We start from the raw sequence: 18,155 nt of genomic DNA, 5'->3' as shown, positions 1-18,155 counted from the left end.
AAAACCCACAATAACCATCAGATAACTATGTGATTAATCACTTTGAAAGGAGATATTAAAATTGAGATTATTGCTACTGGTATGATAGCTTGATAAAATACACTGCTCTATTCTCTCAAAGAAACATAGTCCACATCATTGAACTGCTGTGGAATTGCGCCTTTAATATACATATTTATGTATGTTTATCTTGTTTTTGCAAACCTTGCAACTTATTATGGAATTACTTTAGTAAACAAAGAGAATCTGACACTAGAGGTTAGATTGTAAAAGCGTCTGGATATAACAGAGAAAACAAACCATTTTGCTTTAAACTTTCGCTTGGCAAGATAATCTGGCAATGTAAATGGTACTTGTATACAAATAATGTTTATTTATAACATTTCAAATACATATATGTTTAAATATGATTCAGCAGACACATATAAGAATGATAAGCTATCAGTTATTGTAATAAGAACCAAACTGTGAATAATTTAAGCAATCAACCATAAAAAACTTTCACAACTGTTACAAAACATAATAATAATCTGAGTTGGTGATAAATGAATTATTCTCAGAACACTGAATATGAAATTATTATAAAACATGTTATCTGAATATGAGTTCTTTGTGAATCCCTAACATCTTAGTTATGTTACCAATATTGAGTTGTAGTCTTTATTATTATTTAATGTATTTTCATGACCCTCTTCTCAATCAAGGGTAAAACATAGGTATCTTACAATGTTGCTATAAAACTAAATCAATTTGTAACAGTTATGATCATGACTAGACGTCAATACTTTTCATTGATATTGATTATTGCTACTTCGGATAAAATAACAAAATCATGTAAGGTTACTATGATTATTTATTAAAACTAAGTTGAGATGCTTGTAGAATTAATGCATCATGGGTTTGTAACAACAAATAACAAAGCCGAGTATTTAGTCAATAAAATAAGTTGTTTTATATATTAGAAGAATACTTGTGAAACAAATATTTTTTTCCAAACACCATCAAATTCTGTAAAACACCAGATGCATTTGATGGTTCCAAAACTCATCCAAACTCATCATCGCACAACAATTAAGATCTTTAGACACTAGTGGTAATAGACACTAGTGGTAATAGACACTACTTGACAACTGAATTCAGTATATTATTTCATTGTCAGTCAATCAAAACTCTCTAGGAATTTATTCAAAAAAGCTAACAGTTATTTTTTTATTTATAAACAAAAGGTTCATATTGTGGTGAAAGATAAAGATATGTTGTGGTTGCAGTTGTACACAAGGATTGGTAGGCACAAGGTGCACATTCAATCCCAATGCAGGCAAAGTGAGAAGGTGACTTTTGCTACTTTATATGTACTTTCTTGACTATTTTAATACACCACTGATGAGACGTTGATAGACTGACAAGAAGGATATTCCAAACATTGGAATCTGAAATCGCTAACTGGCTGTGAGATAGTGGGGTGCTCAAGTGCTCAAAATCTTCACTTTATGGAGAGACCTGTGCCCATCAGTGGGGCATATACAGGCTGGTATTATAAAAAGGGTAACATAATATGAAAATGCATGCAATGGAAACAAAGAAGTCTCCATTTGTACTTTTAACCCCTTCCCTCACTCTCTAATCACAATTTGTGGGTACAAATGAAAAAACTAAAACTCACGTCATTTATTTTAAACGAAATGTTCGTGACAATTTTCGAACCATCAATATTAGGCCTGGCTACGTGAAACTTTAAGGAAACGCGTTTTTTTTAACAGACCAGTTTTAAAAATAACTATTAGAAACTTAAGGAATAAAGAGTTTCTATCGACTATTTAACATTATTATGACTGTCTGGCTATCACGATCATATACCAGGAAATAGAATAAAAACTTCTTCTACTTCATGTATTACGACTTTCGATTGCAAAATACCCACCTTTTAACCAGTTAGCAGCCAAACCCACCATCTTTCAACTACATGTTTAGATAGGTATAGTTTCTGCCTGTGTCGGGCCAAGCGCTGAGAAACTTTTATAAAATAACAAAAGTGGCGGCCGTGGGCTCTTAGCCATCTCAAAAACAAAGGAAATTTCCTTGATTTCCTTTAATTTAACTTAAAGGACATGAAAAATCAAGAGAAATATCACAATATATCTATAGGTACATGTAACGGTGAGGTGATCGAAGAATCGCTTTAGCACGGAGCCAACCATATCCGTAACATAATCCGACACGGGAATCACGTAATGGATGATTTGGCAACAAACAACGCGCATCGCAACACAATACAGAAATAATCATAGTAAATCATGACAATTACAACAACTCAATGCTATTACCAAACGATCGGAAAGACTTTCCGTATGCACAATATGGCGACAACAGAAAACAAAGAATAGCTGTAAATTGACAATATCTCACCTGGGTCAACTCTTGATTAGTCTGCTTGAAGTTCTTCTTACTTAAATTTACAACGAGATACTTGATTTGCAATAAGCTAAACGTTAAAGGGTCCAGGTTCATAGTTCCATTAATGCAAAAACGAAAGCTTCAAACACGTTTGAAGCTTTCTCGATTTCTGACGGATGACTACAGTAAACTTGTGTTCTTTAACAGTTTTTTCGCGAAATAACAATAATCCTAAGGCCAACATCACCAATTCTATTGTTCACTTTTTTAACATAATTTTAGCACCCTACACTGCATTTTGCAACTTGAAAAATCAGCACACGATGACGAAGGCACTCGTCCGCTCCATGCTCGCTCAAGTCAAGTCGTAAATTCCTGATGCCAACATAATCGATCAAAACAATGTTGCCAGTGCTTCAATAGACGAATGGTAATCATCTTGCTTTTGACGACTGTGGCATTACCAATAATAAGAAACTGCATGAAATTAAGAAGTGAACATCTCTAATTCGAAACTGTACTTATTACGCCTCCGAATATCTTCATATCAAAGTTTTACCACAATAACAATTTTCAAATATTCGTTCACGATGCAACACTGGTGCGATTGAGTGCCAACTCCTAGAAAATTATATCATATTTTATTAGGTTGTCATTAAAATGATTGATTTTGATAGATTTTGATAGTGAAGATACAAGATATTGGCACTCCACTTAGCGTGTTCTCAGTTGTAAAATGCACTGTGATGTTTTTTTTTTCATAAACAAAGGTCAGGTATAAACTTTGAGGTAATTTTAAAGTATGTCAGTATTACTAGTAATGTCTTGATTGAGGATTAATTTAGTCTAGCTTGGTCTTCGAATATTATGAATAAAATGACCTACCTTCATCCATCTCATGGAACTGTATTAATATCACATAATTATTGATGTGGTTTCCTTTCATTTCACTAAACTTATATAAATATAAATTTTAAATCTGTAAATTCCAACTAGAACTTTGTTTATTCATTTGTATTTTACTAGACAACCTCACACTAAAACTGCAATAGCTATGAGACTAAAATAAAATGAAGTTTGTTTTAGTGGCTAGATTCGAGTATGGCTTGTTACAAAGATCTCATTAGATATTGTTTTTTAACATTTATAATGTAGATTGAAATGTACTACTTCTTTGTTTTTCATAATTGATGTCTGTCTCTAATTGTGGACTGTGGATTGTGATTGTTTATTTACATGTTTCAGATTTGTATATGGAAGCAATAAATATTGAGTATTGGGTATATTCTTCGAAGAGCTAAGTTAAGAACACCAAGAGCACTTCCTCTAATTCTTCGAAATTTATTCTAGCTTAAAAGGCGATAGTTCCATTCCATTCCATCAAAAAGGAAATGTCAAACAAAACTGCAATTCGAACTGTCAAAAATTAATTCCAGAATCGTCACTGCCCACAGGGACCTAGGTTAGTTTTGCATTTTTTACAATAATTACTGAAAGTTATTAATCCAAAACCTCTCGAACAACTTTTTTTTGCCTTAACTAAACCAGTACTTGTTGTGAAAATTTCACTGCTTGCGATTCGAGATTCCCAGAACAGACAGCATTAATTTATTTTGGTGCATACATTTCAGCCTATACTCATTATTTTCTCATACATGTCTTATTACTCATATTTTTAAACTTGTTTAAACGATGTATAATTGAATTAATTTACATTGACAATCCGCCTTTAATTTTTGAATAACGTTATGTAACAGTATGTTTAGGTTTGGTCTTTGCGGATGGTCAGGGAAAACATAACATAGAACATTGTCACCATTCGGTCATAGAATATCATGTTTCCACTTAAGCCACATTTAAAATTAAATAATTCTCAAATAATTTTTATATTTTTTTTCTTACAAGGAAGCTTACATTCCATGGATTGATAGATACTTTTAAAAATATGCCTGTGCAGCATGTGAGGGGCAATAATAACTTTAATACTCACTGTACAAAATTATGTTGTCTGTAAGAGTTGCTGCAAATAGTTATTACAAAAAATAGTACCACTATATTCAAATTACTATGTAGGTAGTTTTATAAAAAGTTATATATTTCAATGTAATTGCATAATCATAATAGGTGATTGGTGCAAGGCCTAATTGCCTCAATTCTGACGAAAATACATTGTTTTTCAAAAGTACCTATATCATAGCTAAAACTGATATTGGTCATAATCTCCTAAATTAGTGAAACATACTTAAACAATTATGTAGGTTTCATGTAGAGCCTGGTAATATTATTTAACCAACCTAAATGGTAAATCTATTTTGTGTGTTACATTTCCAAAATATGGTGAAGTAATTTTCAAATGAATTTGTCACTTAGAGTAGTGTAATTAAGAAATTAGTTTGTGCCGTTCCATTCCAAATAAATAAATAGTGAACTAAGATAAAGCCGTGGCCTCAAAAGAAAAATAGCTCCGAATGTAGCTAACAACAATAATTAAATACTGCATGGGACCTTTGTCTAAATCAATGGTATACTAATTAAATTAATATAATAATAATATATCCTGGGACAGCTCACACACGGTTATCTGATCCCAAGCTAAGCAGAGCTTGTGTTATGGTAACCAGACAACTGATAAACTTACTTATATATTTCTAAATACATACATATTATAGCTTTTTTTGCTTTGAAATTATTTATAGGGTAACTATTTAGATTTCATAAAGTAATTATAGGATAAGAATTAATAAAATACAAATATATTTAATCAATTACTGTGTATGTTTAAGGATTATTAGATAGTCTACCCTAGTCCAGTCAAAATAGGTTTTTGTGTTAGCAGAAATCACATGGAGCTGTAAATTGGTGGATGTACATAAATACATCATGTTAAAAGGAATATCAAAGCAAAATAATAAACAAAAAAACAGATAGAATAACATAATCAAAACCAAAAAATGTGTTTATTTTGATGTTTTTCTATAAATTGAATAATATGTTATTCAAAAGTAGGGTAGACAAAATTGTAGATCAAGCATTATATTCGAAAATCGGCTATGATATTCTTTTTGTATGGATTATTCTATAGATTGAAAAGACATCCCTTTATCAATACAAAAATAAAAAAGAGAGATTGTTTCTTGTGTTTTATGTGTATGTTGTACACCTGAACGCAGCTGGTACATTATAAGATACATATTTTGTTATTCACTGATTTCAATGATGCCTTCTATGCATTTTGATCACTTATTTTTACCTCCAACCTAAGCCACTTTTCTTTCTAAAAGATCAGCCCCAACCATGATATACTTTACAAACATTGAGTGTCAAACATGCATCTAATATTCTTCTTAAAAGAATTAAGTATAGAAATACTGCAAATTAATAATATTTTGTATTCATAAAACTGTTTGGTAGATCTTACACGAAAACCTACACAATATACATGACCCTCTGAAAATAATATATAAGAACAATAAAACTTTGTTGAATCAGATGATTATTTATGAATATATTCTAATGGTTTTTGTTGTCACCAGGTTTATGGCGGTGTTAAGATTCATAAGCCGTAACTTTGTGAGCATATCGTTTCCCGTTTTGACTGCTACAGCCATCTGGTTTGACTGGAATCACACCAGGAAGTGGAAGTTGCAGCAGAAGCTCCAAAACTAAGATGGCTCTCTTCGGCATCACCCTACGTTATGTCTGGTTTGCAGTGCCAATGGGTGGTTTCATGATTGGCAAGTTCCTGGATGACCAGGAGACACTGAGGATGACTAACTTCAGAGACAAGTCCAGTCTCTACGGAGGCTTGGTCGAGGATGGTGAAAAACCAACCTGGCCTTGAAAAACTAATGTATGTAGTGATTATGTCTCAGTTCTAATAAATAGTTGTATCCGTTAAAATAATTGTTTTATTTTCTGGAGGTATTTTATTTTATCTACTTTAAAAAAGCTCAGCTACAGTTAGTAGAATAATATTCAAAGTGAATAAATTGAACACCTAAACACTAATCTAACCTACAGCTGTTATGTTAAATTATATAAATCCAGACTTTATAAGTATTTGTTTCAAGATCAAGCTGTTGTATATAATAAATTCACAGCTTGCAGTTTAGACAAATATAGGCAGGTAACACCTATAACTTGGAAACAGACACATTAGAGAAGTTATTAGGCATCGAATACCTTGCAAAAATAGGTGGTAAGCATGTAAAAGTAGTCGCAGGGACGTACAAATAGAGGAGCGTAAAGTGAAAAGAAAAGCATTTTTTTTATGTGTTTAATTTCTATAACTTTACAAACATGGGTATTTTACCTATTTGAGTTTAAACTAATATTAACAATGCTACCTACATCTTAATAAACTATGGTAGGTAGGTTCAACAAGAAAATTAATTCATTTAAATATTTCAACGGCCTTAATTTGAGGACTACTTCTATTCCAAAAGTGTATTTATTTAATTTATTTTTTAGTCTGGAAAATTAAAAGGGTTTAGGTTTGTTGTAGCCCTCAACAATAAGTCATAGCAAATTACAAGAAAATAATCTAAAGAGAGAAAGGATTAGGGATATGGTAATTATGAACCCACGGTCCGAACCAAAATTATATTTATAGTTTCGTGAATCCGCTATCAAAGATTACTTTGACCCAGAACCCGGGTATGCTGTTAAAGTGATAAGTTTAAAATGTTAAGCAACGTAGCGTAGATGAATTTTTGAATATAAAACTAAAAGTTAGTATTTTATCCAGATTTACATCCATTTAAAAGTGCCTGAATGTGTTTTACTTGAATTAAACATTTTGTGATTTTGAAATTGAAAAACAGTAGTATGAGGAACCTAGTCAATATTATGTCATAAAATAAAGCTAGTAAATGTAGTCCCCTTTTATTTCTGTTTTAAAATTACAAAGTCCTTTTAGCCATCATGTACCATACTATAATGAATGGGGCCCATAATCCAACTCCGAAAAAGACGGAAAAGAACATCGTCGCTGCATATCTGCAAATATAAAAAAAAAAGTTAGGCAAAGAGATTTTACTTGATAAATTTCCAGTATTTATTTTGTCGACTAAATGCTGCTTCCCAATTTGGAAAATAAAATTTGAAGTGTCCTCATTTAAATTTCAGGAACTTATATTCCTGTTTTATTCCTATTTTAGTTTTTTAACTTTTATTTATTGGACACTCTTATATACAACTATTACTAATACAATGTAGATATATGTACACTTAAAATAAGTACCTTGCCACTACCTACTTAAAAACAAAGTAAAATAAAGTATCAAAAAAATTATCGGCATTACTGCCGGCTGGGAGTGTGACCAAAAAGACTGGCGGCATTGCGACGTTGAATTAATGGCAATGATAATATTAAGTATAATCCTCTTCGCGACTTAGAGCCAGCCCGTGGGTCACGGGAAGTTTCAACAAGACACTTTGCAAGATGCAAGTTTGATGTGCTCAGCAGCCGCGGCAGTAGAGTTAGCACAGCACGAAGAGGCGGGAAGATGAGAAGGCGCAAGATTATCGACACAAGTAGCATCCCACACTAAAGGCCTATCCATCTTCCAAGACAAAGACATACCGTCCAGTCTAGACATCTATCTGGTATGCCGACGGCAACAAATGCTCGACAATTATATTAATGACATTGTTCGCGTGTCGAGCCATGCGACCTGCATGATAGATGAGGCAATGACCAAAGTTGCTGACCAAGAATAAGCACCTAGTCTTAGGACAGTAGTGACCTGACTCCCACTCAATCATAGGCAGGAGGCGCGTACGCTCCGCAAGAGTGGCAGATGTAGAAATCAGAGAGAGAGACCATGATTGGGAAAAGATGTTTGCTGTATTTTTTACTAACCGGTTTGGAACTGAGAATGGTAAATTGTCAAACGGTTGTGGAGGCCCCTCCATATGTGCTCCATATTTTTGAATTCTCAATGGTGCGTGGACGTTAGTCAACACTGTTCTCGCACGACAAGTGCCTGAAATTATTGATCGTAAACCACCCATTTTCATTATTTAGACGAAAATACGTAAATCTTACTCCAAATTCTCGTTTGCTAAGTTATGACACAATAATATTGTTCCGATAATTCAAATTATTTCGAAAATCCTTGTCAAAATTAATTTTACCCAGCCAGTACTTTCATTAAAAAGGTATAGTCAAACTTATAGCAGAACAAGATTATATGGCATAACGAATTTATAGAAGGTAGTGGAACATCTTCACGTTTTTCAAAATGCTCATAAGGCAGTGTTTCATATTCAGTAAACTCAATTCAGGAACGATCATGGTTGACTTGTCAAAATGACAGACTACACTTTAACTAACCTAATCCCAGAAATAGAAAAAATGATTTTGTAAACTCATTTTAATTTTTCTACAATTAATAAAAATACATATGCGTTACAGTCAAAAATGTTATCAATTACTCGGTTGCCGGCTTTATCTGTACCAAAAATACAGCAAAAGTTGATCTTCTTGCTTAAAAATGGTGTTGTTGAAAAGCATATAAATAAACAGTGCCAGAATGATATCGTTAAACTGTGCAGATCTTTTTCTGTGCTGCACAGTTTAACTAATAAATCGAAGAACCCGGTGAGTGCATATTGGTACAAAAGTGGTCTGTGCTTTCTTTTAAAGTTTATCGCAGACAAATCGGCTGCGACGTTGAAATTACCCAAGATGTTATCTAATTCTTGTATTTGTCACACAATGTATATTATTGGACGATAAATCCTGAGACATTAACAAACAATCATACTTTTTGTTTTTGTTTTTAAGGGTATTACCTAAAGTGACGTTCTGTTTAAAAACATACATGGGCATTTATTTTGGTTCTGATGTAATCGAAAGCAATGTTATGAAATCTTGTTTACTCTAAAACGCACTTGTCATACTCATCAGTAGAGTCAGTCTTATTTTAAGCTTGTGACTGAATCAGGAGTTTGTAAGACCATTAACATACATATATATGTATGGTGTCTATGTATAGTGTCCAAGTTATACACAAACTTGGCCCCTGCATTACTTATATTAATTTCTAGCATTGCCACCCTTTGTAGTGAATCTATAAATTAATGTTATTTTTGCAGCAACTTCGTCAGTTCAATGCAGAATATAAAGCAGCATGCAATTTGCTAAAACGGTCCAGCTTGCCATCTATAAATTCCTTTACACACACCAGGGGGTTCCATACCACAATTGCAAATAATAGTCCACAAAGTGACAGGGATCCTAACAAGGTTAGTTCAAGGGGATTATGTAACTCTAATGGTATGCTACTTTCTCTCTGACTTTCATTCAGGAACCATTCCATGGTGCTATCTAGTCTAATTAAGTAGAAATGCAGAAAGTGGTACTTACTGTACTCACTAGCCTTTGTTTGAATAAAAAAGAATAATTTATTTTTTCATTTTACTTTTGGCAATATTCAAGTAACTGCTGGAATGATCCACAGTAATTTTGTTAACAGGCTGGCCAGATTTAGGTCTAATTTAATAGCCCTTAACTAATTTCCTAGCTCAGTCATTACATTATCTTTCATTTCTTTTTAAATCATAATTTTTTAATTACACTTTAAATACTGGAAATTGTACACCTTTAATTTATTTGTTTTTTTTTTTAGGATGACAAAGACAAAAAGAAGAAAAATGAAGAAATGTCATCGCTTATGATGAAAGCAGCTTTTTGGATGTTTACCACATTCATTCTTATTATGATGAGCTCACTTATTGTGCCGGGGGACAGCAATCAAAATGAGGTATCTGTTGTAATATTAGAATTGTAAAGAGGAACAAAAAAGTAATTTCAATAATTGTAATATCTGTAATACTTTGTGAAATTTACATAATTGTGTTTTGATTTTTGCAGTTGATACGATATGTGTCATGGAACGAGTTTGTTTACTCAATGCTGACAAAAGGTGAAGTAGAGGAGCTTATTGTGCGACCTGACTTGGAAGTGGTCACCATTATACTTTACGAAGGCGCCATCATTAAGGGCAAAAGGGTATAATATTCAAGATTAAATATATTATGTTAATCATATATTTGTAACTTGTTTTAAGTTTACTTTTTCTTGATTCAGTCAAACCATCGAGTGTTTCACATGAACGTTGGCGACATTCATCGATTTGAAGAGAAACTCAGAGAAATCGAAAAGAATCTGGGCGTCAAAGAAGGTAACGAAAAGTAGGGAATAAAAAAAAACGCAGTAGTCATTATGACTGTGCCAAGTTTCAGATGATTTATTATTGTAATTCTATGGTATTTATCTGCTACAGCATCTGTTTACTTGAAAGCCCAGAAATGTGTGGTTTTTCAGATTTTTAGAATCATCTGCTTTTCTCATGCACTTTGGCAAGGACAGTAGACTTAAGAATAAATCCACATCATTGAACTATAATAGTGCAATAGCAGCATTATTTTTCGGTAGGTGTTCGTGTGATATACGATAGGAACGGCAGCGTTGCTGGCAAAGTGATTACGACACTGCTCATCGCCGCTGTCATTCTGTCGTTCCTGTACTCCACCAAGTCCATGAGGATGAACATCAATCTTGGAGGGTTTGTGAGTATACACTGTACTTACTGGTTTCATATTTTATGCTGACGGGCATGTTGGTCTAGTGGTTTGTGACCCTGCTATACCGGAGGTCGTGGGTTCGATTCCCGCCCACGACAAATGTTGTGTGATGAGCATGATCATTTGTTCTGGTATCTGGGTGTAATTTATCTATAATATGTATGTATTTAGGAATATACAAGTAAGTTTATCAGTTGTCTGGTTACCATAACACAAGCTCTGCTTAGCTTGGGATCAGATAACCGTGTGTGAGTTGTCCCAGGATACATTATATTATATTATATTATATACTGCCTTTAGGAAAATAATGCCAAGGACATACTACCGCAACCCACAGTTGTCGACACGACGCAACCGTCAGATGTCTCCAATCATATTCTACTTATGTATGAAACTGACAGGTTCGCGCTTATGCATAGTATGTCTACGGCCTAATAAGCTTAATACTTTTATATAGCTATTTTTTAATGTATTCCCTATTCACTGCAACATAAAAACAAATGCAGAAAGTACAAGAAAATTGTGAGGGGAAAATAAATAAATGTGTCCCTGTTTTTATTATTTCTCCAAAGACGATAAACACTTATTTATCACAAAACTCACTTCTCACAGAGCATTGTAAAAGGAAATGTACCATTTTCCTATTATGGTGTTTGAAATTCTACAGCTTAAGCAAAGAAGCAAGGACTGTTCACTTAATACATGATAACACTTATTTCAGAACCAATTGGGCAGAGCAAAGTTTACTCTCGTAGATTCGATGAGCGGACAGGGGAAAGGCGTGAAGTTCGAAGACGTGGCTGGCTTGAAAGAGGCCAAGGTCGAAGTAATGGAGTTTGTCGACTACCTCAAAAGACCCGAACATTATAAAAGCCTGGGAGCTAAGGTAAGAACATTGCCAACTCCCTTTACGAATGTCGGTTACTGTCCCATTCATTCCCTCATGTCCAACTCAAACGCCTCAAGTCCCATGTTTACTAGAATGCCAATACTTACAAAATTATGTTCAATATTAAATTCCTGGTCTTTTAGCACCTCTGTTTGTATGTGAACTACCTAACATAACAATTTATTTTGAAATACAGTCAACTGATTCAATGCGTAAACAAAAGAGCAAGAAAACATTGTTACTATAGGTGCTCTATGATGTACTTTTTGCCTTAGGTTCCGAAAGGCGCTCTTTTGTTGGGTCCCCCGGGTTGCGGCAAGACGTTGCTGGCGAAGGCTGTGGCGAGCGAGGCGAATGTTCCCTTCCTCTCTATGAACGGTTCCGAGTTCATCGAAATGATAGGAGGTCTTGGAGCTGCCAGAGTCAGGTATTCTCAACAATCATTACAATTACTTATAATGGTATGTGTTTATATTGTTTAGGATCTGAAGACTTAAATCCAAAGAAAATATATAAGTCATCGTAATGCCTACTCAGTGTACAATGAATAGAACGTAGTTCATGAGTAATAATCTCATAAAAATCTAGAAAAGTTTTTACTTCGATTACTGCTACAATTGCGTTATTAAATGTTAACACTAAACGCGTGACAAATGTTACGCGATTCAGTAGTAAAATAATTACTCTTTAGATCGCCATCACATACTTTTTGGCCATTGACCAAGTTTTTTATGATGTCAAATTATTAACTTTCCTATTTAGTTGGCCACAAATTTACCAAACATTGCTTTAGCAGATATGTTACATTTAAATTAATACCAACCTAGAGACAATATGCCCATATATAAGTTCTAAGCAGTGATAACTATGCTAGCTCACTGTCTGTTGTCAATTTCAGATTACAGTATTTGGAATCTGGGTTTCCTTTCTTCATCCCTACAGGCCCATAGTAAATAATGAAAAAGCAGTAGCTTTGCCGAATGCGGAGTCCTCGTATCGGTCTATACTGTTCCAAGGTTAAGAGTTTTGTCAGCCAAAGAAAATTGGTGTCAACGGTGTCATCAAATCAATAAAAATCATCTCAAGACCACCAAAAAGGAATAAACAATTCTTAATCTCTTTACCAGGGACTTATTCAAAGAGGCCTGTTCCCGTGCCCCCTGCATCATCTACATCGACGAGATGGACGCAGTGGGTCGCGCGCGCTCGTCAGGCCCGCAGTCGTGGGGCCCCGGCGGCGGCGAGGGCGAGCAGACCCTCAACCAGCTGCTCGTCGAGATGGACGGTATGAAGAGCCGCGAGGGCGTCGTCGTCTTGGCCTCTACTAACCGAGCTGATGTACTGGATAAGGTATGACCGACCTATATTATAATAAACTATTCCATAACATGATTATGAAGATATGTTTTCTTTGTCGTTCTGATGCGAAATGACGATTAGAGCGTGATATCATGGTGCGACTTCTTAAATTACTGGAATTAAACGTTACCCTTTTAACGAATCTCTTACAACTTTTTCCGTGTTTTGAATATGTTACAATTTTTTACGATTTGTTTTAATTTTTTACGCGTAATGTATGCTTTTGTCTTAAAATAAGATATAACTCTAAAAACTACATTTTTCCCCAGGCGCTACTCCGTCCCGGGCGTTTCGATCGTCACATCCTGATCGATTTGCCGACGCTGCAAGAACGCGAGGAGATATTCAACCGGCACCTGAAAAATATTGTGTTAGAAGATTTGCCTGACTTTTACGTCAAAAGGTGAGTTCTTTGTTACTGTGACTTATGAATTACTCATTCCGACAATGCTATAGTGTCCCTGGTTCATGGTTGCAATATGTCACGTTTCGTATTGTGGCGTCTAAAGAGTGTTTCCGAAAGGCATATCCCAGGATTTAGACAGACAGAGTTCAATGTTTAAGCATGTGGTTTATGTGATACGCCCATTAGAATAATAAAATTCATATACCTACAACATCACGCGCTGATTGACTGAAAATTTCAGCGAGTTTTATTGTAATTTTAATTTAGATGTCTGAAATCCTCCTTAAGGCCATGAATTTGTTTTGACATTTCTTCCCAGGATAGTAGGGCAGGAATTGTCTTTCAATGAGTTTAAAAAAACATTTTAAAGTTTTGTCATCTACTTACAAAATAAATATTTCAATGGTATTTCAGGCTCGCGTATTTGACTCCCGGGTTCAGCGGCGCCGACATAGCGAACGTGTGCAACGAGGCGGCCCTGCACGCCGCCAGACACAAGCAGACCATCGTGCGAGCCACCGACCTCGAGTACGCCGTGGAACGAGTTGTTGGTGAGTTGGAGTTATATACCATTTAAGTTTTCATTTCGATCCTGTGTTCGGTTGTCGTAATACTAAAAGTTTCACTACTAAATCTGTTCAGAGTAATAATTATGTAGGTAATTTTCTATAATATTAATGGAGGGTAGAGTATGGGATTTTAAATTTAATTTGCATTTGTAAATTTCGACCCTTAACGGAGCCAACTCTTAAAATTTGCTGATGTCCGTAGAAGCGATTACCGTATAAGAACTTTCGAAATGCTACATTGTTGCAATACATGAGTATTTTCATTAAGTTAACTCCATTGGTTCCTTATTATAGATTTATATACATTTCGTTACTGGAGCGATTACTTAATGACAAATAAATCAAGAGAATGCTCTACGTATATTCCAGGTGGTACAGAAAAACGTAGTCACGCGATGTCACCAGTGGAGAAGCGCGTGGTGGCCTACCACGAGGCGGGCCACGCGCTCACCGGCTGGCTGCTCGAGCACACGGACGCGCTCCTCAAGGTCACCATCGTGCCCCGCACCAACATGGCGCTAGGCTTCGCGCAGTACACGCCCTCCGACCAGAAACTGTATAACAAGGAGGAGGTAATCATAATAATATGTTCTTAGATCTATGTCCCCGTGTATCCCTAAGCGTTTTATAAAGGACCTGGCATCCTTGAAGTTGTCCTGTGAATTGAAAGAGATATATTCGTCTTTCTCCTAAATAGATACGATTTTTATGTGCTGTATGTTTAAAAACAAATTAATAATCTGACTTTTTACGAGTACTTTTAAAGTTCCGGTGTTCGTAACGTTATACGTTAACTTTTCAGAGATATACTGGCGGAATTTTAAATCAGCAATGTCGTCCCATACCTCTCTATAACTCGTAGCAATGGCTGCCGTGTATAATGATAATGGCAGAGGTTTCGTGCGCGACTGAAATACAGCATTGAGCACTTGAAATGTTGAAATATTTTTTTTCTTTTAATCTCCATTAAACTATGCTATTTCAAGTGATGTTATAAGGTATAATAACCCCAAAACCTGGTGTTGAGAGCATAAATTATATTATCTGAACGTTTATTGCAGTTATTCGACCGCATGTGCATGGCGCTGGGCGGACGCGCGGCCGAGGCCATCATCTTCAACTCCATCACGAGCGGCGCGCAGAACGACCTCGAGAAAGTCACCAAGATTGCTTACGCTCAGGTATCTAGCTTGGCTGGGCTGTGAGCGAATCATATACTTTGTCCACTAACTACTAGTTGCTTACCGGCCGATGCTAAATTCTCTTTTTATGGTTATTATATGCAACGAGTGATCGAATATTTGAGGTCCGTTACGTAACTACCCGTTGAGACAGAAATTGAAATAAAAACAGTCTTATAGTAGGGTGACCCCGTTTCTGCTTTATACCACATTTCCAAATATTGAAATTTCTTTTCGACTACTAATGCTTATTTTACTTGTTCTTTATGCTGAAGTTGGCTTAATTTGTTGATACACTTGCGACAGTATAACTGCTTATTTAGCTATTGCGATTGCACAAATATTGATTATTTTTAGTAATTACATAAATAATGAATCACTTTCAAGAGATTAGTAGAAACAATACGGTACATTTACAGAGCTCGCTTAGCTGATGCGCTTTTTGTACGAATAATTCGTTAGACTATAACTGACATATACTTTACCAAGACTACATTTATCCTCAGATCCGAGTGTACGGCATGTCCCAGAGCGTCGGTCTGCTGTCCTTCCCAGACATCAAAGAGCACGGCAAGAGTCCTTTCAGTAAGATGCTGAAGAACCTCATCGACTTGGAAGCTAGAAAACTCATCGCGAACGCTTACTACAGGACCGAGAAGTTACTCAGAGATAACGAGAAAAAACTTAAAAGGGTAAGTAATTATAGTAGCTGTTCGCATTTGTATCAATGGACAATGGAGGTGGTTATTGCAATCACAAATAGTAGACAGAATTAATTTTTGTTTAAATTGTCAACTGACTATAAGTACATCGTATCGAAATTCTCTTTAATGTTTCAAAAATATGATTGTGAGATTGTGTTAGTGAGTGCGGAAATTTGCACACAACGACTCTGGAATGTCTTTTTCCAGTTTTTTGTTTGAGTATAAATGCTAGGCATGAATTTACAGAATTGGTTTGAAAATCACACACGAAGACTGCAATAGATAGTAGGAAATATATAACATAACAATTTTCTGTTCTAGTTGGCCGAAGAACTGCTAAAGAGAGAAACTTTGAACTTTAAAGACGTAGAACTGATCTTAGGACCCCCTCCGTACCCCCGCAAGAAGTTCATCGATCCCGTGGAGTTTGAGAACAGCCTGAAGAACTTGGAGAAGGCGGCCGTGCCCGACACCACGCCCGTGGGCGCGCCCTCCGCCAAGCCGGAGCCCAAACCATTCTAACTGTATATAGTGTAGATTGTTATAAGTTACAGAAATAAATTAAATCATGTTAGTTAGACATACGTGTTTATTTTATTGTTCGTATATAATATCTATGTACCGTAGCAACGTTCTAACATGAACATTTTCTAGTACATCCTTGACAACTACGGATGCTGTGCGACTGCTGTGCGTTTGTCTAATATACTGCATATGCTGTAAGCCCTTAGAAATTAGCTAAGCTAGAACTACAGAAATATAAAAACAATGCTTAGCGATCTTTTCGCTGTTGCATAGTGGCATTGAGTGTGAATCAAATTATAGAGCTGTTATAGAACTACATTCTCCACCGCAGACTTGCACGCGTGGATGTCGGTTCTGCAGTCGAGTAAAAAATAGCTTACGTGTATTGTTCCCTTCTTTACGCTTTACAAAAAAGCTATGTGTACCTAGTCTTATTAACTGTAATCACAGCAGTGGGAGTTTTTTTGTTATGAGTGGGTAACAGAAGGAGTCATGTCCAAAATAAAACGCTTGAATCCGTTACATCGACTTTATTTCACGATCAAAATGGTTAAGGACACACGGATAAAACATCAATCGTCGACAATAGTCACAGTAAGATAATAGGGTAGGTACACAAGGTTACAACAGTACCGATACTAGAAGGTCTACACGTATGTAACACACAACGCCCTCCTCTAACTTACAATAACACATACTACTTGAATATCAATATCAAATTAATTTCCAGTCTTCATAATGTAATTAAACGTACACTTGCAAGTTTCCCTAAGTTCTTATATTAAGTTATAAATTTATTTACTAAACATGTAAATTCGAAAAGGGTAATACGCCTGCATTCCGTGATGGTCAACTTTCGAAGCTCGTTTTTGTAGAAACAAATGATAGAGAGAAAGTAACATTATATAGGACTAAACGGAGAGAAGAAATAAATATATTTAATTAAGTACGACATCCATATTGCACTTCTTGTATTTTACTTTCTCGTGAGAGTTTATCATCGACTATTGTCTGTCTGGTGTGCATTCGATACGTGAATCAATATTAAAAAAACGGACAAATCTATTTCTTTGTGTGTTAGTACTAAGTTAGTGCGAAGTTTGATATAGAACTGATGAAATGTTATAAAACGCAGAACGATTGCACTTGTGATTGTGATAAATATATCTTATCTTCTTTTTGTCCTAGACAAGGCATATTTCTGCTGAAGTTTATTCTGACGAAATCATTCAAGAATGGTTTTGTGGTAAGCCTAAGCTTAACAAGCGAATAATTCAAGAATTACAATTTGCTTAGCATTTTTTTAATACTTGTGCGATGACTTTCTAAATTGTTTTTTTTTCTATGTCTATATATAACGTTTATTGGAGCTGAATAATAGGTAGACTGAATTAAGAATATTTTACTGATTAGCTTTTCGAATTCGGCAGTGGTCTAGTAAATTGTTGATAAGGAATACCTATTATAATACTACGAAGCTTATGTTAAGGCTTTGGTTTGGCTCTTAGTCTGCTACCTCCAAATTATAATTATTTC

At 35.1% G+C, this 18,155-nt stretch overlaps 3 protein-coding genes and 1 long non-coding RNA gene across 7 annotated transcripts in view; 2 read left to right on the top strand and 2 right to left on the bottom strand.

The window, feature by feature from the left end:
• The window catches only part of LOC113504324 (CCR4-NOT transcription complex subunit 1), a 30,684-nt gene extending 27,915 nt beyond the window's left edge, over positions 1 to 2,769 (bottom strand). For all 4 annotated transcript variants that reach the window (XM_026886583.1, XM_026886584.1, XM_026886585.1 and 1 more), the window contains exon 1: positions 2,407 to 2,769. In XM_026886583.1, coding sequence (XP_026742384.1) covers positions 2,407 to 2,508 — 102 coding nt within the window. In that variant the 5' untranslated portion in view covers positions 2,509 to 2,769. The remainder of the gene's footprint in view (positions 1 to 2,406) is intronic.
• Positions 2,770 to 5,927: 3,158 nt separating this feature from the next.
• LOC113504326 lies at positions 5,928 to 6,294 on the top strand. The gene has a single exon (XM_026886588.1). It carries the CDS (start codon positions 6,062 to 6,064, stop codon positions 6,233 to 6,235), a length of 174 nt encoding a protein of 57 aa, XP_026742389.1. The 5' UTR covers positions 5,928 to 6,061; the 3' UTR covers positions 6,236 to 6,294.
• Positions 6,295 to 6,656: 362 nt separating this feature from the next.
• On the bottom strand, positions 6,657 to 8,550 carry LOC113504328. Its single transcript, XR_003401549.1, has 2 exons — positions 8,258 to 8,550; positions 6,657 to 7,392 (listed from the first exon to the last, which is right to left on the bottom strand). It is a non-coding gene; the product is annotated as an uncharacterized LOC113504328 (long non-coding RNA).
• Positions 8,551 to 8,691: 141 nt separating this feature from the next.
• Positions 8,692 to 16,674, top strand: LOC113504325 (paraplegin). The gene is made up of 15 exons (XM_026886587.1): positions 8,692 to 8,998; positions 9,496 to 9,645; positions 10,029 to 10,163; positions 10,274 to 10,411; positions 10,490 to 10,583; positions 10,838 to 10,971; positions 11,708 to 11,872; positions 12,151 to 12,302; positions 13,003 to 13,225; positions 13,504 to 13,637; positions 14,055 to 14,191; positions 14,579 to 14,781; positions 15,271 to 15,390; positions 15,897 to 16,082; positions 16,416 to 16,674. The coding sequence occupies exons 1-15, from the start codon at positions 8,819 to 8,821 to the stop codon at positions 16,614 to 16,616; spliced, it is 2,352 nt and encodes a 783-aa protein (XP_026742388.1). The 5' UTR covers positions 8,692 to 8,818; the 3' UTR covers positions 16,617 to 16,674.
• Positions 16,675 to 18,155: the final 1,481 nt, after the last annotated feature.

The sequence above is a fragment of the Trichoplusia ni genome, chromosome 21 (genome assembly GCF_003590095.1).
Source record: "Trichoplusia ni isolate ovarian cell line Hi5 chromosome 21, tn1, whole genome shotgun sequence".
In the NCBI taxonomy this organism is placed as follows: Eukaryota; Metazoa; Arthropoda; class Insecta; order Lepidoptera; family Noctuidae; genus Trichoplusia; species Trichoplusia ni.
This window is presented reverse-complemented; position numbering and strand designations above follow the sequence as displayed.